Below are 25,514 nucleotides of genomic sequence, written 5' to 3'. Positions count from 1 at the left end.
TGCAATAACATGTAGATTTGGCAAACAATGTACAGCTGGAGAGGGGAATGTCCCAGAGCAGCCCGTAATAGCAAATTGTCACTGTTCAGGCTAATAAGAACAAGCACTTAGCAAAGTTGATGCAGAGGACTAGACTGATCTTTACATGGTAGCAGGTGACAGCAGCGACAGAGACATTTATGGAATTTGGAACAGCACATGGAACAAGGGGACCGCCGTCCTCCCGCTGTGAGAGTGCCTTAGGCTGTACGCAGAAGCATCAGGCTTTAATCTCCTCCATATTGCTCAGAACTGAGACCATAATCAGTATTAGATAAAGAGGCATTTTCATATTTATTTATGTTCTGGATGGCAGAGAAATACATGCCATCATTTGAAGCCTCGGAAATCAGATGTGCTGGGGGTTTTGTGAATGTGTCACCAAGCATTAAAGAAAAGGATTTCTCACTAATTTACTAAAAGCTATGCTAGGCAGTTATAAAACAACTTTATAGTCATCTGTTTGTGGCGACTGCTCTTTTTCCTCTTTGATGTTGCATCCCAGAGAGTACCCGACAGCGGAATACCTAGTGGGATCACCGTTCTGCTGCATACCTAAAGTTCATCTGCTTGCTTTTCTCCCACAGCCAGTTACAAGCAGTAAGCCAGGCCTTCGTTTCATTCATTTCTTGCCCATGCTATATGGCCCTGTCCTTTAATTTCACTGAGCTTATATAGCAGAATGTAAGAGTCAGATAGAACATTTCTTAACACAGAAGACCTGAAAAGACCATAGCTCCTCCATGTCTGAATGAGAAGTTAAGAAAGGATAAGAATAAGGATGAGAATGCGGGATGAGAGAGGAATGTTTTGTTCATGGTTAGACAAGCACAAACGAAATGGCTAGAGGTTGTAAGTGTTTGCATTTTTTAACAGTGTGCTGAAAGGCATGTTGCAGATAAATGCAGACATAAAGTCCATGCTTTGAGGAGCTCAAAATCCAAACATTAAATTTTGGCCAGCTGTTCAGGGTGATGTTGGACTGTCCTTTAGGTTTCCCTAAAACAAAAAGATCCTTCTTAACAACTGTTGGCACGTCCAAAAACTAAGAGTTGACCTCTTCTATTGCCCCTCTGACCTGCGCTAGTGAATGCAGGAGAGTTGGATGCAGATGCTGTACAACAACGCCCTACCGCAGTGTGACTGAGGAAGCTCTAGAGACTGGAAATCTCAGAGCACTCTGTGTAAGCCAGCCTGAAGAGGCCCAGTTAGTGCAGAATGCTCCTCTCAAACTAATATAGTATAGAATACCTATCCTTTCAGGTCTGCTTCCAATTTACTGATTGGTACAGCAGCAAATGATCTTGATCTAAAAAGATTAGTGCGGTGGGTTTCTGCTAAGTCTGAGAAACTGAATCTCTCTCCAAAGTGGTGTCACTCCCAATGAAATTCTCTGGGACACACACAAAAACATTCCCAAAGTCATGCCAAGAGGCATTTCCTGTTTCTCAACCCTTTTATTTGCAACCCTTCTTGGACCTAAGTTAAGTTTAGTGGGTGCCTTTAGCATAAGAACATAAGAAATGCCATGATAGTTCAAAGAAAAAGTCCCATCTAGCTCTGTTGTGGCTGTCCCTGGTGGTCAGGAGTACATATCTAGAGAAGAACATAAAAGACAAGAAACGTATAGCATGATTTTTCCTTGTATAAACTTGACAAGCTTCTAAGAGTCAGTGGTTCAGGGGCTGCCAGAGCTGGAGGATGCCTTTAGACCACTTTGACAGCAACTGATTGATCTGTGAACTCGGTAAGTTTAGTATGAACTCGATAAGTTGAGGATCAGATCTGGCATTATTCACCACGACTGTATGCATGTTCATTGACATTAGCATTTCCTACCTCATCTATAGGCTGTGAACGTGAACTGCAGAGGCTGTATTTCACTGCTTAATGCAAGTGAATGATATATAGTTAGCCAGCTCACCTTGACACCCTTATTTTGAGGTAGTTCATAATCCTTCTTGCTCATAAGAGCTCACAGACCTGTAGCATAAGAGTTTTCATCACCACATGTGCTCTTAATGAGCAATTCAAGCACCTGAGAAAACACAGCCTACTTGGCATTATAAACAGCCATCACTCTTGGATCTTCTTCTCATGGTTCGATGATGTGGTATTTGGCACACTCACCATACGCAGTCAAAGGAGCGCAGAGTTACCAATGTAGCATTTGGGTCACAAGAGAGCTTGCAAAACTAAGGGGTAGCACTAGCTGCCCTCCATACAGCATATGTATGGGACTCCCATAAGTACTTCTGCTGTCTGCATAAGTGGAGTAAAGGTCTTGTTTGTCTTGGATTAATTTTAAGTTTGGAACAAGGAGAGTAAGTTGCAATTTCCTTCTTTCACCCTATTTCATTGTGTCACAATCCCCTACACACTTCCCAAATCTGATCTTAGCGTGGTTCCTTTCTCCTGACACTTCAGCAAAGAACCTTTTCAGAAGAAAACCTGACTCAGATTCCTCCAGAGTGAAAGCATTAATGCTTTTCAGTTACACACGGTTCCAGATGATGTGTACTGCACAAGTGTTCGAAAGTCACTCACAGTTGGCTGTAACACTTTGATAGATCTTAGTATCACTTCAGACGTTTGTGATGCTTTCATCAGCACTTGCTGCCTGCAGAGAGAAAACTGTCTTGCATTGATTGACACAGAGGACAAAATAGATTATAATGCCAAATCTTCAGAATGTTTCTTTTTCTGCCATTAGTATAGATGATCTTTGAGTAAATACACGTCTGGAAAATATATATTAACTGTAACTTCAGTAAATTTTGTTGTAAGAGAATGAAGAAATTAACTTCTGCCTTTTTTACTTGCCAACTAACTTCACCCATGTGTTGGAAGTACTTAGATGAATTTAACATTCTTGAATTATTTGGGCTCCATATTCTTATAAATATTTATACTCAGTATGAATCCAAGACAGTGTCTCCATCTAAAAATAGCATGCTGATTTGTGGCTTTGGAAACATGAGATGAGAAGTCAGAGCATTACAAACTACATACAGCAAGTGTGTGTAATTATGCTCATTAAATACTCTAAGTGGAAAAATTTTCATTACCCTGGGATACAAGAGAAGCAGGGCAGACACCCCTTGGATCCTGGTTGCAAGCAACTTTTACCAAGACCATGTAATCCCGTATTTCTAGCAATTTGCTCAGACTGTCAGGGACTTGCTTCTAGCCCTGAAGCCAGAACCTGTCCGTGTAGAGCTGGGGCAGATGCACAGCCGCTTCCTGAGTAAATCCCTGTAAAATTACGCTGTGGGTTTCTGGAAGGCTAATGGGGGAACTATGGTCTGGACTTCCAAGTGTCAGAGTTGGAATTTGAAAAATGCCATGGAAAAGCTCTTAAGCAGGGCATTTAGAGTCCTGGTCTTCCAAGATTTTATTGTTTAAAAAGCAATATGCTTGACTGCAAGCTGAGTATTTAGTGTTGCCACTCAATGGATTCTGCCTACAAGTGGGATCTTCTGGAAACAGAAGTATAAATGAAAACATCACCATCCCATAATTGCCATCTGTCTGATATTCTGCAGCTGCCTTCATTAGAATGGACGTTTTACTTTCATTCTACTACTGTCTGGTTTAGTTTTAAAAGCATAAATCCTCAGTACACGTTTTCTCTCCCCCACATTTAGACTTTCTCCTTTTCCCCTCCAAACACCTTCACATTGTTTCCCAAAGATCCCATTATGATTCTGCCCTACAGAATGAGGGGGACCACGATCCTTTTCACTTCTCCTCTGAATGAAAGCACAGCAGGAAGAACTCCTGTAGTAATGTTTATTCAGCTGTGAAACAGTCTTCCAAAGGAAGTAGCAGAATTGCTAACACCTGAGTCATTTTATCACAGTGACCCAAAATACCGCAGAATGTATGTCCTCCACTAGCAGAGCAGAGCTGATCCTGTATTGTCAAAAACCTGTAACCCCATGCTCCCTTGTTTGAAGAATGCAAAATAAAATACAAATCAATAGAATAAAAGTTGTGCATCGATTCTTCGTACTAGGCAATAAATGCTTTGTTGAGCTTCTGATTCTTGTTCTTTTCCAATCCATATTGCATGGAAATGCTCTCAGTTTAATGTCTTTCCTCTTGATAGGTGACTGTGCACAGCTAGCAGGAAATGGGCACTCTGGAGAACACATACTTACTGAATGTCTTAGAATAATGAAGTGACTGGAATTTAATGGTTTTAATTTAATCCCCCAACACACTTTCCCTCTAAGTACTTAGTTATAAACTTAATCTTCTTGGTAAACTACTCTTCCATTTGTCAGGATGTCAGATACGTTTTTAGCATATTTACTCATTTCACTGGCACAGATATGTATCCACAGGACACATGGCATGTACAGTGAAAGCAATCATAGTCCTAGTACGCATGTTAACTATAGCACTTCTGCTGTACCATAAGTATAATTCTTTGGCCTGGAGCAGAAGCAGAAATAAAAGACAGCAGATAAGGAATCAAATTCAGATGGCTCCATAATGCCCCTTGCCTAACATTGTCTCATGGTCTCACCCATTCTCTGCACATGCATGAGTAATCCAAAGGAGTGTGCACTTATTGACTGGTCAACCTGTAAAAGAAGGTCCTGCTTGTGTTACTGGATTGCTAGCACTGCAATGGAACACATTTTAATGACCTAAATATCAAATCCTTTTAATTCATTTTGTGTTGGTGCAAGTGCAGAAACTTGAGATTATGCCTAATTTTTTCAATTTGAATCTTCAGATAGAGTAAGAAACATCACCCCATTCTTCAGTTGCTGAAACAATTCAGGCTCCAAATGGTTAACCTCGTCAAAAAAAAAAAAAAAAAAAAAAGGCATTTTTCCTTCTGGGCTTCCTCACTATAGCTGAAACTGAAAACAGAAGTGCCAGAACACCACAATAAAGGCTGCTCTTACTGTATTCTTACTGTATTTTTGAACTGACTAGAAGAGACAGGAAGATCAAGAAACCCTGTGAGAGATAATAAAAGACAAGTGCTTGAAAACCGAATTGTGATGTGGCCACCAGAAATACCACTCAGAAGCAAAAATACTTGCAAGTGCATCCCTAGAGAATGGACTGCCAAGCCCTGGCTCAGCAGCTCTGCTCTTCTCTCGAGCTAGATTATGCAAGAATCTTCTGTGAGTGCATGGACAGAGAAAAGCAGCAGTGGCTTTTGTCAGGCATCAAGCTATCACGAAAACCGAGGAATTACCATATTAGATTAGGCTATGCCCCCTATCAAGTTCCTCTTGGCAGTCATTAGCCCCAGATGCTCCAGAGGAAGCTGAGACAGTTCTAGTATATCATATTCCCCAGGAGACCTTTCCCCCCTGTTTCCCATAGTCAGCATTTGGATAAAGCACTGAAGCATCGGAGAAGGACTGCCTCCTCTGTGCTCGAAAGAGCTCGAAAGAGCCCAGAGGAAATGCATATAACTTGGCCCCTAACTGGTAGGTCTCTGGATCCTTTCAGAGTAATTCAGGGTTAGCTCTAGTCCAAAGAACATTTCATTCGTAGATGTTTTTAATAAAGCAATGGAAGCCACCCACATTCTGCTGGGACAGTACGGATTTGTGTTGCTGAGCTCTTGAAGCATTTCAGCAAAAAAGTGATGCACACCAGGATCCTTTTAAATGTCTTATAAGATGCTAAGTGATATTTTGCTTGGTGAGCTAATTAATTTTTAAAAAAAAAGAGTCATCCAAGTAAATTTTTGCTATGAACACACACAACAGTAGCCCCAGCTCCAATGTTTATGCACGATGAGTACACAGCCCAGTTTCTTCCCCTATTACCTTTTGAGAGGCAGCAAGGCAGCCTCAGGCAGGCCTCTGTCTCCTTGGGAACGTCACTGGGGAGCTGTACCACTTCAGACTTCTTCAAAATAGGAAAACATTTCAAAACCAACCACACACTTTAATTACTGGCAATTAGAAATTCCTGGTTTTGTGTGTTTACAGCTGAAAAATGTTAATGTGTGCCAGTTGTGTCAGAAAGTTTGATTAAGCTCTTTAAACTGAACTTGAAAAACACAAAATGCTCCAAACACTATATGATCAGAGTGTCTTGGGGGGCTTTCCAAAGTGACACGTAGAAGTCAGAACTGCTTTAATAGTCTCCTCACTGTTCCCAGTGGACCACAGCTTGCCTTGCAAAGACGCACACCCAACATAATTGGCAGAAGAGATTTCTATCGGGCAGATTTACAAAGATTAAGCAGCATCTTACCACACCTGAGGTCACTATCTGAATGGTAAACTGGAGTTACAGCTGAGGTTCAGAGGAATACACCTGGTGTGTAGTAGGGCACATGAGCAGCTATGAAATGAGATAAAGGAGAGGCTGTATGGGTTAGCTTCTTTTCCAGCATACAGCAGAGCTGTGTTAGTAGTCGTCTTAGAAAATTAAAGACTGAAAGAAACAGCATCAGTAAGAAAGTGATGTTCGACTAAGTTCATAAGCAAAATACAAAGAGAACAAAAGGTACTTTTTCTGGCCTAACAGAGTGATATTTCCATAGATACGTAAGGCTGATGATGAATGCTTGCTACAGAGCTCTCCATGTGTCACAAAATATGAGCAATAAAATAAAGTCAAAGAATTGAAAAGACAAATGACAAGCCTCTGTGCATCATTAATGAATGATGAGGGTAGAAAGGCAGAAGATAACACTCCATGCATATAATAATGATGTCTTTGACTGGTGGTGCTTCTCTATGCCTGCACGTTTAATAAGATGTGTTAGAATTAAAAATTTAAAAATCAAGTCCATGTGCTCCATAAAATATGAGGAAAGAAGCAACTCTAGCCTAAGTTAAGATCTTAGCATTGTACATCCTATTAAAGAATGAGATGTGTTGATTTATGCAAACATTCATAAATGAAGCATGGCAGTATTCTAATACCAGTAACAAAACAAGTCATACAGTCAGTAATCTCATGTCTCATTAAAGGAAGAATTTTTATACTTAGCAAAGAGTCGGTAGTCCACAGGAAACTATCTGTTATTGTATCAACTGACATTTTGTCAGCTGCTTTATACCTGAAGCTGCTATGGACACCAGGCTAACTAGTAGGGTACTGTATTTTTTCCTGAATATCATGCATTAGAGAGAAGACGCTAGGAGTTCACCTTGTGCTTGTAACACTGTCCATTGCAAAGGAACTGAACACACTATTTAATGAGCAAACCCACATGGTACAGCCCTTTCAGTACTTCCCAGAGGAGAAATGAAAGCACTAAGAGTGACAACTTTCTTTTTGCACTTCTTTAAGAGTGTTTTAATGCTGTGCTCTATTCTACTGAAATATAACCTAATGCTATCCAATCCAACATGCCTTTACTGGGAGTCAAAGCTGCATTTCAAACTTTCTCCAGGATTAATGACATACCCACTATGTTCCCACAGGCATCCTCAGACAAACATACACAAAACAGCTTTTCAGTGTTAAATATTTTGGGGACTTCTGAAAAGTAAGCCTTAAAAGGGTGATGTCAAAGAGCTGGAAGGGTGGCAGTGGGACCTCTCAGCACTGGTCTCAAAAGGCAAGGAGTCATCAGCAGCCGCCGGAGATGTGCTGGGGCTCCTGGTGAGAGTCAGAAGGACATGCAGCTTTGTGCTGTTGATCGCGGGACCCAGAAGACAGAGTCAGGTTGGTCTGAGATTGCAAGTCATGGCTTCATAAAAGGGATAAAGACCTGCCTATTTGCCCGCTTTTTGCCTACCACAGTGAGGATACAACAACATATTCGAGTCACAGAATCCATAAAATTGTGATCTTAGGGGGACAACTGCACCTCTGCAACATCCAGTTTGAGAAGGATTACCAACACTCACCACTCCACACAGCAATACTGGAGCTGGTAGCTCCCCAATTTATGAAGGAAGAGAAATTGCCTCTTACAAGCCAAATAAGCCACATGAATACAGCGGATATTTTATCATCCTGTTGACTAAGTATTTAGTTCTTTCCCAAATATTGCCAGTAAGACCAAACCGAAAGGCACCTGATGTTATCCTAATCACACCCCAAGCGCGCTGGGTTGTTTTTGAAACATGCAGCTCCATTGTTTGTGGTTTTTTTCTTTGATATTGTTATGTTTAAAAAATGTGGGTTTTCACATTCCACACTCTCGTTCATATCTACACATACATAGCTGGGGTCACTCCCAACCTGCCTTTGTTGCCTCTCACATTCCTGTCATCCCCATGTTTCGTTCACTCAACTACTGAAAGTGCAGGGAAGAACAGGCACTGATCTCCAGTAAAATATGCAACATTTCCTGTACTCCAGATACTATAGGCACAAATTAGCGTGCCAGTGTTACACTCCAGGACAGATTTCACCAGGCTTGGCTTCTCTGCCTCCATAATCTCAGCTGAACTTGCTGGCTAGATGGCACTGACAATTGTTTTGCATTATCAGGCAGAAAAAAACCCCAAACCCAAACCTTCCAACTGTAGCTCTGTACACTAAATTTGTGCTGAAGAGCAAAGACACAGCAGATATTTCCTGGCATGTCCAGAATCTGGGAATGGCTCAGCTCCCCTCAAAGTTCATTCGATTCCATGTTTCCAGACTTAGGACAGGTATTTTGCAAAGCATGCAGCAGTGTCTGCTTCCCGTAGGCTGGAGCCTCCAAGGCACATACACATTTGAGAAAGAAGAGAAGTAATTTTGGAAATGTCGCATCTGAATGAAACAGTGGGTGCATGTTGCCTAGGAGTCGGGGATGTGGCTAAATCATGGGATGGGAGGCCCCTGACTCACCTTAACAACCATTTAGCAAGTGTCTTTGACTTAAATCACCAACAACCCAGTGGTCAAACCGCAACAGCTTGAATTTCATTATTACAGCTGCTGCTAAATGTTCTGACCAAATTTGCAGAAACAACTAATTAATCTCTGAATTATTTTGTACTATGACCTTGACAACAATAAAAAACTGAATTTAAAAAAGTGCTGGTCACAGAAGTTTCTTGTAGTAAAGTAACCAGAAGTAGAAACAGCATGACCACGATGGTACTCAGAAATGCCATTGCAGTGAGTTTCACACTGAATGCCAAGCGCAAGCTGTGCCTCTGGAGAGTGCGCTGGAGGGGCAGAAAGAAAAGTGGGTGTGTGCAACCAGATGATGGGGTGAGGCTGAATTCCTGGAGGAGAAACACATCATAAAACAGGTAATGCAGTAAGAGCATGTCACACCTTTTAAAAAGAAAAGACCTACAATCCAGCATGATATCTCTGATACCTTGACATATTTTTTTCTACAAACACTATTAACAACTCTCTTCTTTTTTCCCCCCCTCCAAACTTTGTTTGAACCTAAAAATGATGAAAATGTGCTTTAATGAACCATTAGTGTCTCTCAATGTCTTCCAGGCTAAGTCTACTCAATTTACAAAGCAAGTGATTTTCCTTCCTCCTTTTTTTTTTCCATGCTGCCAGCTCTGCAAATGCAACCTGGACTCAGAAGTCTGATCCTAAGGGCTCAAGTATCATCACCGATAATAAAAATCTGGTAACTGAAATTTACCTGAGAGTGATGCTGTTCATGTGCCAGACAGAGCAGAAAACCAGCTCCCTTTCCCACAACTCTATTGTCTCTTAATTGTTAACAATGATAAAAGCTCATTTCCGTTAGTAAGCAGATATGTCAGACATATGGGGAACAGGTCTAGGGAGTGAGTGCCATTGTTTAATAGTCATTTCCCTCAGTGTAATGGCATTTAAGAAGTTACCTGCAGCATGTAAACTAGAAGTAGGATATCCATATAGACATTGTGAGAGAGACAGCTGGACTAAGAAAAGCATCTGGCTTCTATACAATAGAAATCTTAAACCTTAAAGCAATTAAAGGTCTTTAAAGTAAGGAACCCGTCCTGTTGCCCAGTGAAGTGAATGGCCAACCTTCCAAGGTCTGCAAGAGGAAGAGTCCACCATCAAAACTTTCAAGAGTAAAACACCAGCTATTTGTTTTACTACACTTGAAAAGTTCTCAGTCAAAACACAAAGGTTTTTGTTGTAAAGAACTCATAATGTTGGACTAGATGACCTTTAAAGGTCCCTTCCAACCCAAACCATTCTATGATTCAATGATAATGTTCTTAGTTACACAATTTTCCTTAGGATCTAGAAATTCCAGTTTACTACATAATGAGAACAAAATTATTTTTAGCAGTATATTCTACACAAAAAGAACTGTAAAAAAATCCATTCTCATGACTCGCAACGGGGAGAGAGGAGAGGCAGCACCTTTAGCCCACAGGGGCTGGGAGAGAGAGAAGCATTGCTGAGTTGTATGATAAAACATTCTGCCCGTGCTTCAGGGGAGTATATTAGACATCTTCTAAATATACATTGCTGCATAGCTCTCAGAATGAGAAGCAAGTAACAGACTTCACAACTAGTATTATATACCAGTAAGAGGGGAATGATTTTTCCACATAGCCTTGCCTATTCACACTTTTATTATAGCAGTGTATTAACACTGGACAAGTTGACTTGGCCAGCCCAAACTTACTGTTTGGTGGAAATGAAAAGTAGAATGAATGCAGTAAAATTTAAATCCAAGGCTTGGTGTCATGGGAGAGAAAAGGCAAACTTCTTATAAAAAGAACTTGGAGAATGGTGAGTAAGAGCTGTACTGAAATCATATTTTTAAATTATTTTTATCCAGCTGAATGACAGAGCATGTCACTTCTATGTAGTATAAATGACTGAATAGTTGGGATGAGCAATAATACCATGGCAGATTGAGTCAAGCCAAGATTTGATTCTTAGCTCTGCTACCAATTCATGCAGATAAATCATTCAAAGTCTTTGTGCTTTGACTTTCCCATATGAGAAAGGAGATATTCAGCTTAGTTCACAGAAGTGTTGAAATGTTGATCATTTTTATGCACACAGCAATGTGAACTCATTGGGTAAAAGGTGCTTTGGAAGTATTAGATATTCTTCTTGCTATTATGCCTGCTTTCCTCTTCGAACTGTTTATGAGTAGTCTATTCTTTTGACTGAACTTCAGCCCATTAGAACTTGACAGTATAGAATTTACATTCTTTGCAATGATAAATGCATTTAATTTTCTTCAAGCAAATACATTCCAATTCAGCATTTAAGCATAAGACTAATCTCTTTTGTTTCACATGACTATTGAGTAAAAACAAGTGCTGGAGTGCTTTGTCAAATTGAGGCCATAAGAGTTTCTGCAAGAATAAGCAGCAATTGGCAGTTGAACCCTGTAATTTGGAAAAAGTTCTCTTCCAGATCTTGAAGAAACTATTAATAATTTGGTTGCAATCTCACCAAAATGGACATGGTGCAGTACCAGTACACACAGGTTTTTAAAAAAAAATGAAAAAAAGATACAAATTTCCCATCATAGTTTTGACTCTTCCTCTAGAGCTGCAATATCCTCTGTTACATTTTGCTCCGACTTTGGAGGGGAAAGCAGCACTAATTGCAGGTCTAAGAAGTTTGAGTGAAGAGACAGATTCTTCCCTTCACCAACCTTACAGGGACTGGGTTTTCTTTTGCAGTTATATCAAGCATGGTGCATTTCCTAAAACTATGAGAATCTAATACACCAACAATGCGTTTCTGCTATCTTCTTATTTTACACATCAGTAGTAGTTATATTTCTTACACAATCAAAAAATCGATCCAGAGTATAAAGAGTTTTGTGCAACCTATGAGGTGTAAATTCCTCTAGAGTACATGCCGTGAAATGACCTACCTCCTTGCGTATTTCATTGATTCAGGTCTGTATATTCACATTAGTAACAAACGATCGCTATGAATCAGTTCTCATGGTATCTGCAATAAACCAGAAAGCAATATAAACAGTGCTCACTTAGACTGGTTTTCCTGAGACATTGTATTAGGTCAGAGACTCACTGTGCCAAGGGCTGCAGTTTGTAATCTGCAATATTACAGATTATTAGGATTTCATCTGACATCAATATAAATAGGTTTCCTTGATTAGAATTAAATCCATCCAGAAGGCTGAGGATGATCTTTCTTTTTTTTTCCCCCTCCATATCAAAACTTTGAAATCTTGAGATATGACGAGCCGAGCAATCATAGCCCCAGCTCTACACACAATATCAGGGAACCTTAAAGAGCCTGATGAACTTAAGTGAAACAAATGAAAATGGAAGCATACAAGCTAATGTACCTATGAAATAGCCTAGCACAGAACAGTCTACAGGTAAGTCATATAAAATTGAATTAATGAGCAACATACACACAAGTATTCCTTGAAATGGTGAATTCTGGGAGGGAAATCTGTCTGTTGCAGAAAACCAGAAGAGCTAATGTGTAAAAATCTCCAATGGACACAAGATGCAAAACTTAGTAAAGCATTTGAGTAGCTGGGACACCTAAAGAGCCCTCCTTCCCCCAAACTCAGGTATTATTAAGGTAAGCAAAAACTAAATTCTGTCATCAGGAAAGGTATCGGGTCAGTTCTTTTAGAAATACAGTGAAGATTAACTTACACACAATCGGCAGTGGCAAAGGCTGGGCGTCACTATGCTCAGAAAGAGGTGGAGAGGGAGGACTGGGTCTTGGACCAAGAGTGTGAAAAAGCTTCTTGTCTTAATTTATGAGATCTTTGTAGACCAAAATAAATGGTAAATCACTTACACCCAAAGAAGCCTAAATGTCCTACCTCCCCCTCGGGAACGCAGAAAGTTGTTTCTTTAAGGTTACAGATTTCTCATTTGCAAACTACCTGAAAGAGATTTGTAGACTGCAAGCACAAGCACCAGAGAAGTGGACAAAAGCTCAGTAAAGCAGTGTCCAGAACGTAACCAGTGTTCTAGGTAAAACATCGTGTCTCATCTCAGGTGACACGTGGACTGCCATTCCCAAAGCTACTCAGGAGTTCAACCGGAAAAAGATAATTAACTCTGACTGTTGAGGTTGCAAAGACTCTCAATGTGAAGAGCTGAAACCAAGAGGACTTGCTGCATTTTAAAGTGTATCCCTTCCTGGAATAGGAAGATGACTCCATCACAGATGGTAATGCTAAAAAAATAAAATAAAGGAAACAGTAATACTGTACAGATGCTGCTGCACCATAGAAGATGGCATGTTTTCAGTAATGCCTTTTAATCCATCATTGTACACAGAAGTTCCCACTGCTTATTTTACTATCATCAAAAAACATGTATTGATTGGCTTATGATCATAATTCCTAATTCAAATTTTTCTCTATTACATCACAGCAGAGGGGAGAAAAGGAAATCCAGAAATAAAACCAAAGTAAATCTCCATTTAGATTTCAGTGTAAAACCTTAAGCACTTTATTCTTTGAAACAGAGAAAAAAAATTTGTGATCCGGATTTTGTGTGCAACAGTGGTAATATTATTTAATATCACCTTAAATTCAGGAACAAAAACCAGTATAAAACTTGTGCCAATGGCCCTAGAATCAGTCTTCCTGACAGGAAAGTGTAGACATACTGTATGGCCCATCAAGTTGCCTCTGGAAGTAGTTTAGCCATTTATTTGCCCTGTATTAATAATGGTCAAGTACGAAAGAAATTAACAGCTCATAAAAAGCATAGGAAGTGTAATAAAAATGTTGAAAGACAAAAAGTTGGAATTTAATCCCTTTATAGAAACATTCTCACTGACCATTAAAATGCTGCCTTTATTCAGTCATTCCCATTAACAACGAACACGGACCGCTAAAGGAGAGGCAGGTGGTGCCGCTGGTTCAGGTTTTCACTCTAATGGAGGTTTTCCTTTGAACTCAATACCTCCTGCCTAACCACTGAGGGCTGGTAGACTTTCCTCACTTCTCCCCTTTGGGACTCCCATGGTGCCCTTAAATTTTTCTCCTTTTTGGCACCTTTGAGGTTGTGATTCTGTTCCCGAGATCTCCGCGATGGACCAATGACCTAGTACATCTTATTAAAGGAAGAGAAGCTGACCTCGATACCTAATTATACTAAGTAAGTCACTAAATAAAAGCCATGAGCCTGATTTACTTAGCAGCCCGCTTAAACAGCTGCTGCTACTCGTGCAGTGCCAGTAACTGAACAATCTTGGTATAGACACTGAACATACTTCTGCACATCTGAGCTTGAAAATAATCCAAAGCTTTTCTAGTATGATGCCACAAAATACTGCTCAACCAGAGGAGAGTCTGCAATTAGATGACATTCACTTTGGTTTAACATTCTGAAAACGACCCAAGCCCAGCCCCAGGTGCCCCTGGCTGGACGTGCAGTAACAGCCCAGTGCTATTAAGACTCATATACAAATATATCTGCCAGCCAAACAGCCTTAAATAATCAAACATGAGTAACAGTTTACTGTAGCAAATTGACGATAAAACAAAATAAAAAACTCCGGATAAAACTCCCCCATGATTGTGCCCAGGAATTAAATTTTAACAGTTTACAAATTGCAGTTTTTAGCAGTTGGTTGAATTACTGCGTGAAAACTTAGTAATGTAAAATCAACAAACTTTCTGTAACATTACCAAGAGCAACCACTGAAGAAAGCAAGTAATGTCTCCTTTCCAGGGAAGTTATTTTATATTTATAAGATATATTTATATTTTTGTATTTATAACTAAGAAATTATTGCCACTGTAAAGGTAAAGATGGTAAGTACAGATGGTTGAATGGTGTTCAAAATTTATCAAACACATTTTTTCAGCAACTGCTGAAAAATTGTGAATCATATTTTCCTACTATTAAACCATTTCTAGAGCTAGTAAATGAGACATTTTTGAATTTTTGCCAGCTTGCAGTGACTAATTTATTCAAATGCAATTTTTTTGATTATTCATCTCCCTCTCAAGGCAATTTTTTTTTGAAAGATCTTGATGTGACTTATTGACCAATTTCGCTTAGTTCTATTAAATTGTAAATTTTGTTTAATTTATTAGCTTTTGTATCTAGCAGGTAGTTATTCTTGTTGGTTGGTTTTGTTTGTTTGTTTCTGATGGTAAGATCGTGGATTGGCCTCCATACACAGGATCGGGAAATTTAGCAACCCCAAACAATCAGCTAATCCCACAGAAAGGAAGATCCATCTCTTTGTAGACCAGACCAGATGATAAACCTTAAAATACAACCCACAGTTGTAAAATCAAAGCCGCAAATGTCCTCTGAATTTTTACCCTGAGAAGGCAGAGTAACCAGCAAGACTATGAAGTCCATCCAAATAACTTCATGGAAGTTACTGCAGTAACGGGATAGCAGTATAAGTCCCCTAGATAAAAAACATATTTGATAAGAAATTCAGGTGAATCAAGGTATACAGTAAGACCAAATAAACTGAAACAAATTCAACTGCCATAAGAAAACCATGTTCCCTGGCACAACAGATTCAATCTACAGCAATATATTCTGCTGCATATTTGCTTAAGTCCCGTTATCATAACATAGGCCAGAAAGAGATGTAATTCATCACTGCACCAGGCTGAACTCTTCAAAAATACATGAATTTCCCCTACGTTGTCTGAGTGAAAGTGCTCCCTCAGTTTCCCTTTATGTGAAACAAGAATTCTCCTGCTGCCTTGGCAAGAGTCCTGGAGTGACTACCTGATCCGTACACAGCATTTTAACACCCCATCTCTACAAATAATAAACGAGTATATAAGCATCATACAAATTTGTGTCCTTTTTTTTTTTCCTACCAATACAGACATTTTAAATATATGAGGATTTTAGAAGGAGAAAAGGGGGCAGGAGGGGGAATCAAATGACTGCAGGCCCCTTGGCCTTACCATTTTTTCAGTGTCTATAACAACAGGGACCTCTCTGTTTCAAAAAAAGCCCATTCTGTTCTCTGAATCTGCTGTAATGAAATGGAATTTGCATTCAGCATACAGCACTAGTGGTCAGAGGGAATCACTGTCTCCATCAAAGATTGTGCACTTTAAATCCTTTGCTAGTTCAACTGCTATATAGTTGATTTTAATTAAAGTTCTGTCATGAATTATAAAAGACCAGATCTTCAAAGTCATTAATTAAGGCCCCTCGGTGTCTGAACACTAGCATTATAATGACAAGTGAGATGTACAGTGCCTACCAACAAGCGGCCGCACGGCAGCAGCAGCAAAGCAAGCAGAACTATTATTCTGACATGTTCAGCATTGCACTTGCCGATTGTTACAGCAAAGAGATCTCCCATGAATACAAACAGAGCAGCGGCGGGGAATAGTCAAGCTTTGGCGTGGCACTGTTTGTAAGTAATGTGCCTCTTCCCAGAATTTGAGAAATGGGTCACTCAGTGAGGTACTCCTTAGGGTCTGTCTTTGAAAATTTGAAAAGCAGAAATTCCATAGCTCTGTACTATGGCGCTTAGGAGCTGATCACAAAATCACATCAACTTAGCTCTTGCTCTTACTACATGTGTAGTAGTGGCTACCTTACTAGCTAAGGGCTAGATCCCATCATGCTTACTCACATCTTTCACTGCAAGGTGCCTCATTAAGATCAACAGGCTCACTGACAAAATACGACGCAGGGCAACATCAATATGGATGGCAGGATCTGTGCCCAGTGCTAGTTATGATCACGCTGAGTTTGCCAAGCTTAAGCAAATACAGAAGCATCGAGACTTCATTCTTCTGCTGAGCCACCAGTGATCTGGAGTTTCTTTTAAAGGCAAATTAGTTCTGCACATTTTATCCACAAGATGCAGTTTATTTTTAAATAGAGAAGCCATTGGCCAAATGACACTTCACAAAGCGAAATACAAATGAACACAAAATAGCTAGGTATTTCTCATATGTTGGAACCAACTGGGCAAACTCTAACGGTAAGTGATAACCTCAATTTTAAATCACTCTGGAATTGGATGCTTGAAAATAAGGGGAAGAGTCAATATGTGAAAAGCAAGAAAAAGAAGTATAAAATCAGATTCTCAGTCATGATGTTTTTCTTTGAAATAATATAAACTGATGCACTGCTTCATGTTTTAATCAGGGTGCTTGGGTTTACATTGGAAGCAATGCAGGTCTTCTGTGCCCTTTACACATGCACTGTCCTCAGAGAACACCGATAACTCAAAACTAAAAAATCCTTACTCAAAATCAGCTTGACTCATTTTCCAAAATAAAGGTTTCCTCTTACACCTCTGCAGTTGAAAGCTTGACACTGAAACCTTTTTCTCACCTCACTGCTGAGGAGCAGTTTAACTTTATTTTCTCTCTACAAACCACAGATGGGGTGGGCAGCCAGCCCTGTTGGAGCTAACATGGAAGGCCCTTCAGGAAGCCAGAGCCATCTCCTTACTCCAGCTTTTCATTCCTCGAGCAGCTTATCTTGACCAATAGACCAACCTGATTTCCTTTAAATTCAACAGCCCCATACGCTAGAAGGGAGTTCTTCAGACTCATTCTGAAAAACATTATCAATACATGCTTTTACAATATTCCACACTAGTCCAATTTATGATCTCTATTATTAATTAATTGCTCTTATATAGAAACGATTTCTCAGAGTATTTTCACAATTTCACCATAAGGAATTGCCTTATATTGTGCTCTATTTATGTCGATTTAGGAATATTTCCCCATTCACATCCCTCGAATTATTAAACTACGTCATTTTTAGTGAAAGCACTATGCTTTCCATTTTATTGGCATAATTTTCACTGAAGACAGACTTCAATTAGTGACCTTAACAGTTAATAGGTCAGGCATATGCTACTTACTATAATCAGTCTCTAAATGGACATACCTAAAATACATATTTTTTTAATTATATCTATTCTCTGTCTGAAATTCAAGGGTGACGAGCAGGCAATGACCAGCTTCAAATAGAAGTGTCTGAAATTGGTTTCTAACCAAATTCACAAAGGTTTTATGATTTCTGAACTAACTAGCTAGCAGGATGCTCAACAGCAATGAGTAATCAAAACGCCCCAAATTCAAGTTACAAGAACTCACCAGATGTCACTTTATCCTACCAGATACTTGAAATTAATATAGTTAAAACAGAATTACATTGGGAAAATGTGTAGGAGCAAGAGATAAATTTATCAAAGGAGTCTGCATTTTAAACCTTCTCTAGACTATCTGGCAGTGTTAAGAAGGCACAAAGAAGTTTGTCCTGGTGACACATGTACCTCGGCCTGGGGTTTTGCCCAAAGTAGTTCAGCGTATTTCCGCTGAACTAATTCACCCAACAGAAGCTTTGCAATGCCAATTAACACCAGCTGAGGACACAAGCAGGAATTTCTGGTTCAGGCAGAAGCATAACGAACAAATGCAATGGAAAATGCTTTGTCGGGAGTAACAGATTTACTTAAAATTCATTTCTAATTTAGTAGCAAGCTAACAAATGAAATCCATGTGTCAACGGAACTTCACATCCTTAGGACCTAACCTCCCAAAACAGAAGGGATGAGAGAAACAAAAGCAAAAATATAATTGCTACCTTAAATGCTGAAAATCACATCTGGTACCAACTGTTGACCCTTTGTACATTGTCCCGCTCTCACCCCTCTGTGCACGCACACACACACACACACTGATTTCCAACAGTTTAAAGACTCCCTCATGTGGTGGTCAGACATGGTGAATTAGATCACTGGAGTCTGAGCCAGCCGCTGAGCAGGCAGAGAACATAGCTAGATAATAAATGATGTGGATGTTTAAGGCTTATGTTCTGTTAGGATCAACCCTTCAACATACATGTCTTAGATGAGCTCCCTTGCCTGCAATATAAATGAGTTCTCACTGAAGTTATTAATCCTTTTAAACTCAAACGGGGACTGCTGTGACTAATCATTGCTTCCTGGAGACAACTTTACTAAAACAGATAAACTGCTAATATTATGCCTTTCTCGGTTCCTACAGGGGCACATGTCTCCATCAGTCAACTGCAGCAGACACCCGTTAGTTCTGTTACAGGCACCGAATGGCAGGTACTTGGAGCTTAGTGTCTTACCAGTGCCAAACACCAGGAAGAATGCAGTCCCTTAGTATATTAATACTATTACTTGCATAGAAGATCCATCTTCAGCAGAGGTACCACTGAGAAAGAGCAGTGAGTAGATAAATGATACATATGCACCTCAGGTTCAGTGGGGCTTCAGTCTGGCACCACACTGGTAGCCTTGCTACTTTCTACTGCAGTGCCCTGCAAGTCAGACATGTGGCAAAATGCACCAGAATCGTTCCTTTAGCTTAGTCCAGTCCCGTGCTTTCTTCCATAAGCTCTTCGGTTTCCTGGTCCTTATAAACTCCTCTTCCTCAGACAGGAAGAAAGGGGGCACCGGAATGAGGATCCAGGAGAAATTACAGAACAGGATCCGTGCAAAGAGAGTGAGTCCCAAGGCAACGCTGGCAAACTGAGAAGGAGCCAAAAGCCTGGATAAACTGGAGCTGGGATAGTGCCATGGGCACCTTTCCTGACGCCCAGGCAAACTTCTCCATCACTTGAGCTTCAGCTTTTCCAGTCGCTTAAAAGCTCCAAATGAAACACACCGAGATCACCACACTGGCTCTTTCTGACAATTTTAATCTGTTATTTCTTTTTGAAGAACCCTGCTAAAATCAATGCAAGTCCATCTACATTAATCGAATTGTTGTTTTGCTTCCTAAACTGACAGCGCAGAACCTGGAAGAAGTAACAAATACAGGAAGAGGTTATATACATGTACCGCAATAGTTTACTGCACCCAGTTACAGCCAGCTGACTCTGTAATCAGATGATCAGCTGCTTTCTTGAGATCTTAATTGTTCTGATGATTATTTGTTTCTTCAGCCTAGCAACAGGTTTCAATTTAAAACATGAAACCCCACTACAGATAAATCCATCATTCTCCCATGGACTGTGCTCACTGACACTCTGCCTAACGTATTCCTCTGGAACCACCAGGAAATCATCAGCTTTTGATAAAACTTTGAAATTGGTGACAGTTGGGAATCAATGCAGTGCATTTCTGGAGGAATGACTACTCTGTCAGCAAATTACCCAGGACACCATCTGAAGTCTAATCCTGAAACTGCTGAGTGCTCCTGAATCATTTCAAAAATAATTTTCTGAAAACAGAAAAATCCTTTGATAAAAACAGCATGTTAATACACGCTCATGTGTCTCTTATCATAGTCAGATCTACTGAGATATGTAGCTTACAGCTCACAAGACATCATGATTCCCTTTTTACTGTTATTACTGAAGTATGGCCTCAAAAGAGGCATTTGCCATCTCGGACTGTGTGGTTTTTGCCATACAGTTCCTATTAATGCATGAAAGTAGGCATTTAGAAATCAAATCTGGCATCTTACTCATAAAGTAGATGGTTTAAAATTTTCAATATGGAATGGTTCTAACCTGAAACAAACATGGTAACTAGAGGGGAGCTTTTTATGACTCGGGAGAAATAAATTAATGTATATATCAAATAAATATCTTACCTAATATGGAAGTTATATGCAACATTGAAATGAATTTTTTCACAAATACATAAAGGCTGTAGTTGTAGTCATAACTGTGTTCATTTGCTGTAGCTAATCCAGAGGTAGCATCTATGCACATAGACAAAATATCTCGTAGAGTGAGTATTAAGGTAAGAGAAAGGAGATCTAGGTTACTCTTTCAGCTCTTCCCATGAAGCTGGTAGATGGCCTTATGTTCCTTTCTCAGGGGGGCTTTTTCCTCTTTCTCTTTGTTTTGTATTGCTGCTTTCCTTAATTTTTAACTTCCAGGAATCTCTTCAGAAGTCACTAATTAATGTTAGAGGTAATCTCTTCAGAGTATGGAGTGTAGAGGAATGTTTATGCACTAAACATTAATAGCAGTTAAACCGTCAATCTGTCAATGTCAAAATACATCAGTTCAAATGTTTCAGAGTCTGTCTCCCTGATTTTAAGCTTATCTAGTCTGAGAACAGAAAACACATCATACCGTGTCTTTTCAAATTCAGCAAGAGTGATAGGATCATGGAGTAATTTGGGCTGTAACAGACCCCAGGAAGTCATCTAGCCCAATCTCTGGCTCAAGGCAGAGGCCTGCCAGCAGCAGAATTTCCTTACTTTCAGGATTTAGCACCACTGCATTCCTAGCCTGAAAAAGCAGCACCCCTGTAGCACACTGAGAACAGGATGATCCCATGGAGCTTAAAGAGAAACATAAGGACATAAGAAACATTTTACCCCAAATTTAGTCATAATACAATAGGACTTCTACTCCCACAAAGAAGTGTCACCAGCGTTTATTTTGCTTTGCTTATCGGAAAGAGGGCACTTCAGCTAGCATCTCATAAACTGCTACTGATCTCATGTGCTAATGGAAGAGAACGCTTTTCACTGAATGGTCAGAAACTCAATATATGTGTTCACCCAGTACCCATAAATCCCATTACATATTATGTTTCTTAATGGAACATAACTTGCTTAACTGCTCATTAGCTGAAGTAGTACCAGCAAAGCAGTTTACCAGCAAAACTGCAATCAAAGGTGAGGAACAATGCTGCATTGCAGGACTGTATGGTTTCTGTTACTTTGGCGATTTTTTTGAGAAAATGTACTTAGAAGGTGACCTCCACCTACTCTCACTGCCAGCAAAGATAAGAAACAAAACACAGTGAGATTTTCAAACTGCACAGACCTCACAGCTCATTCAAAAGTTTCCTCATCCATTTCTGATTCAACGTTCATTAGGACACAGTGAGAATTGAGCATTCGTTAGATTTCAATGAGGCTTATGAGTGCAACAGGAATGTGCCAGGACACATTTGGCTTTAAACAGCTTCACTGCAGTACCCTTCTAAATGAAAACTACTAAGCCATCATAAATTACATTAAAATTCTTATGAAAATGACATGGGTTTTATGCTTTAAGATTTACAGCAGCCCTTGACCTACTCAAGAGCACAGCGATAACTGCAGAATCTTGCAACAAAACTCATAATATTTTTACTTGCTTAATTAAGGGTACGTTAAGAGTAACTTGGCACATCTAGTGAAGGCTTTCTTAGCCTTTGTCCTCTTACAGTTTCACGTGGCCAGACACAAATATGAGCTGTCATCACAAACAAAGGAGAGTCATTCCCCACAACCAAGTGCAGGGCTGTGGAAAAACTGGATCATATTTGCAGAACTGCCATTTATTAAGGCAACTCCTAGAAATGACTGTGGTTTTTTGCTGATGGGGAAAAACTAAAAGAGAAGATGTAATTTCAAAGCCAAACGATTAGGGGAAAGTTGTTCACCGTCACTCAAGTGCCGTTGGAATCATACATGAAAGGATGAGAGGGCATAAATACAAAGCTACTTGCTTACAAAGAAAGCTCCGTTCATGTACAAAGTTCCCGTAACTCTTTTTTCTCTCTTGAGCGTTAAATCAGCTGCTTCACCCAGCATACAGCTGGGTGAATACAGCTGCTGTGTTGGGTTGTCAACGGAACTACACGGGCAGCAAAAGCTCCTGCTAATGCTTTGTCTCTGAACCCCTCAGCCCACCCTTTGAAATCCTTGCCTTTATATAAGACTATTCAGTTCATAGATGATGAGGTACAGTTAGCAATAGCTTGATATTAGCATAAATCAAAGAACTGTCAATATTAACTATTTACAATCAAATATCAAAATATTATTTATAAAGTACCAACCACCAGCAAAATATTTCCTTTTCATTAGTAGCCCTATTTGGTAACAAGAAACATATCCGGAAAACTTTCATTTAACATTCAGTGGGAAGCTGTGACAACCTTTATGCTGATATACAGCTCAGAGGAACCGTGATGGCTGGACTCATGTTTAATAGAAACTGTTCTGTGACTTGGCTGGCCAGAACACAGTTTGCATTCATGCAGAATTACCAGCCTCCCGTCTTAAAAAGTCCCCCCTAGGTTAGGGATATTCAGCTAAAAAAATATTCTGCTTGCAATAGCATCTCAAAGCTGGCAATATTATGAATGACACAATAAAAAGACTGTCCATGACAATGGCCGTACTTACACTAGAATTTTAGACTAAGGCAGCTGCACCAGCAGACCAAATCCCCAGCAGAAGCAAACCCTGAATTTTGTACAATTCCCCTGACGTCAATTAATGAGGATAATTTCTATTGCTGAATCTGCCTGATGATCTCTTACCCCGTAGATTAAGATGATACACCATGCCTGTTGGTGGCAAAGCCTTAAGCTGGTTTTAAAACCAAACAAGCCATAAGAATCTTATTCAGAGCGCTCTGCACACACGTTCTGCACAGACCAGGGAGGGAGCGACGCTCACGCCAAGCGCGGGTGAGCCCCGTGTACACAGACCTACCGTTTGTGCAGCCTAAGCAGCAGAGGGACAAGAAGCCTCACTCGGCTGCGCTGGCCCGTGCAGGGTCTGCCTCAAAATCCATAATCAAAATGTTTACTGTAAGGTACTGTGTAGGAGCGTAACCACACATGGCTAAAGAGATTATTATGTCTGTGGCAAGAAAATGGGCTAAAAAATAATAAAAATACTTAGCCAGGAAAATAATATTTAGGAATTTTTTTTTTAATTGAAAATATATGTGGGACACTTCATCTTCAAGTTTAAGTCAGATTTTGCCTTTTGCTGGTCTCTGGCATAACTAAATACCTTCATATATGCAAATGAGGAGAAAATGTGGCCTCTTTCAGCAGTAATAAGTATCTGCCTGTTGCTACCTTAAAATCACAGCAATCACATCTGGTAACTGCCCTTTTCTCATGTTTCCACTAGTTTTCAGACTTCCTCTTGTGGTAGCTTGAGACTGCGCATCTGGATGTTTTAAACATACAAAGGAATTGCTAGAGCAAGCAAAAGAGAAAACGGTGCAGAGAGTTAAGATGTGCAGATAAGCAACTGGTGCACTGTGCAGCTAAAGTAAAGGACAGGCGGTCGGGGAAAATCTTTTTCCAAAGAGGCGAGCACAAGTTTAGGCAGAATGAAGACTCACGTTGTCTGTGGCTTCGTTTTTAAAGTACTATTAATCCAAGTATATCTTTTTAACAAAACTTTAGCTGCACCGTCACCAATCATTAAATTTCCTGGAGACAGCACTCCCAAAACAGACAAAGAACTAGCAGTGGTAAGTGTTGGTTTCATCTTTGCTTCAGATTTATATTGTTGTTTCATGAGCAGATGTTTCTTTCTTGTTTCAGCTGAGGCTAAGGAATGACTGTAGCATTCTCTCCCTAGAGTCTCTGGAAGCGCTAGCTAGCTAGCAAAGGTATCAGCTTTCAAAAGTTAAAACTAGAGCCAAGTAATGTTTCCTCTCTTAAAATTTTTAAAGCCGGCAAAGAAAGTTGTTTTTTTTTCCTTAAGTCTGAACACAGAAAATAATTTCATTAAATCATCGCGACTATAATCAAAAGATTGCAATGGTAAGAGGGAAGTAGGGCAAATAAGAGACATTAATTTTTTTACTTAAATCAAGTAGAAATGAGGGCTGTTGAGACTCACTTAATGCATGTATCACAGCTTTCAGAAGTTTGTTTTCCGGATTGTTTACCGTGCGTTGCATAAACACAGCTTTAAGGGACAATTACAATTGAAAGCTGGCTCGAGTTTTAGAAGCCATTGTGACTAGTTTTGACTTTGGAAAAAAATCTCATAAAAGGTTTAAAGAAATATTTTTTTCCAAATTCAATCTGGAACAAAAAAAGGAGTTTGGATTTCTGTGACATTAGAAAGTTATAGCTGTAACTCTACAGCATTTTATTCAAACCTTATTTTAGCCCTGTGGACCTTCATAAAAATGACATTATGGGGAGATTTAAGGGGAGATTGAGATGGATTATCCTTATTTTAGCATGTAAATTATAGACATTTCTCTTCTTCAGCAGTAAGTCCATTTTAAGGAAGATTGAGATAAATTATTCTTATTTTAGGACATAGAGGTTTGAAAGTTGGTCACTTTTCTTTAGGAGTTGGTGTGCATCTTGGGAAAGCTTGCCAGGTTAAAGAAGGTCTGGGGGAGGGTAGACAGAGAATTTCCAGATGGGAGCTGTGGTAGAAAGTTTAGGAAAAACAGACAAACTGACCCAAAAAGGGCACTCCTCAGCCTTTAACAAAACAAATTCACCCAAGGTTTTGCCTTAGCAGCACAGCAGCCAGGGGATGGGCAGGCAGTGCATGTGGGAGAGGAGAGTGGGGTCCCACACGTCTAATAGTAATTTAACCACTCTTAAATAATCTATTTTCTTAGACACAGTCAGGCTTTTATTCAATAACAGCAATCCACATCTCCCCTCATCTGTTTCTTTCGAACAACCTATTTATTATGTGTACTCAGAGGAAAATTACAAGCTGGTTTAACACTGCAGTTCTCCTTTGTCTTCTTGTAGTAATCTTGGGTAATGCTAACTGGCTGCCTTTCCCTCACACCCTCCATCGGAACAGCCCCAACACTCAGCATCAGAACACAAATTGCTATGTTGCAGCTGGACCCCGTTTCATTAATGGGCTGGATCAAAATTCCAGATCACCACAGCTCCCTGCTGACTCTGGGGAAACTGAATTT

The 25,514-nt window shown here is 39.8% G+C and overlaps 1 protein-coding gene and 1 long non-coding RNA gene across 3 annotated transcripts in view; one reads left to right on the top strand and one right to left on the bottom strand.

Moving 5' to 3' along the window:
• Nucleotides 1–25,514, bottom strand: part of LOC142087188 (uncharacterized) — a 116,899-nt gene that overhangs the window by 14,574 nt on the left and 76,811 nt on the right. The window contains exon 3 of one of the 2 annotated variants that reach the window (XR_012675359.1): nt 2,586–2,659. The exons of the other annotated variant lie outside the window; for it this stretch is intronic. This is a non-coding gene — a long non-coding RNA (uncharacterized LOC142087188). Of the gene's footprint in view, nt 1–2,585; nt 2,660–25,514 lie in introns of those variants that run through there. 2 annotated transcript variants of the gene reach the window in all.
• Nucleotides 23,749–25,514, top strand: part of MMP2 (matrix metallopeptidase 2) — a 35,540-nt gene continuing 33,774 nt past the window's right edge. Inside the window, exon 1 of the mRNA XM_075161108.1 lies at nt 23,749–24,080. Within this exon, the coding sequence (XP_075017209.1) occupies nt 23,937–24,080 (144 nt within the window). The 5' untranslated portion in view covers nt 23,749–23,936. The remainder of the gene's footprint in view (nt 24,081–25,514) is intronic.

Source organism: Calonectris borealis, chromosome 12 (assembly GCF_964195595.1).
Source record: "Calonectris borealis chromosome 12, bCalBor7.hap1.2, whole genome shotgun sequence".
Classification (NCBI taxonomy): domain Eukaryota; kingdom Metazoa; phylum Chordata; class Aves; order Procellariiformes; family Procellariidae; genus Calonectris; species Calonectris borealis.
Note: the sequence above shows the minus strand (reverse complement) of the source record. Positions and strands in the feature narration are given on the sequence as shown.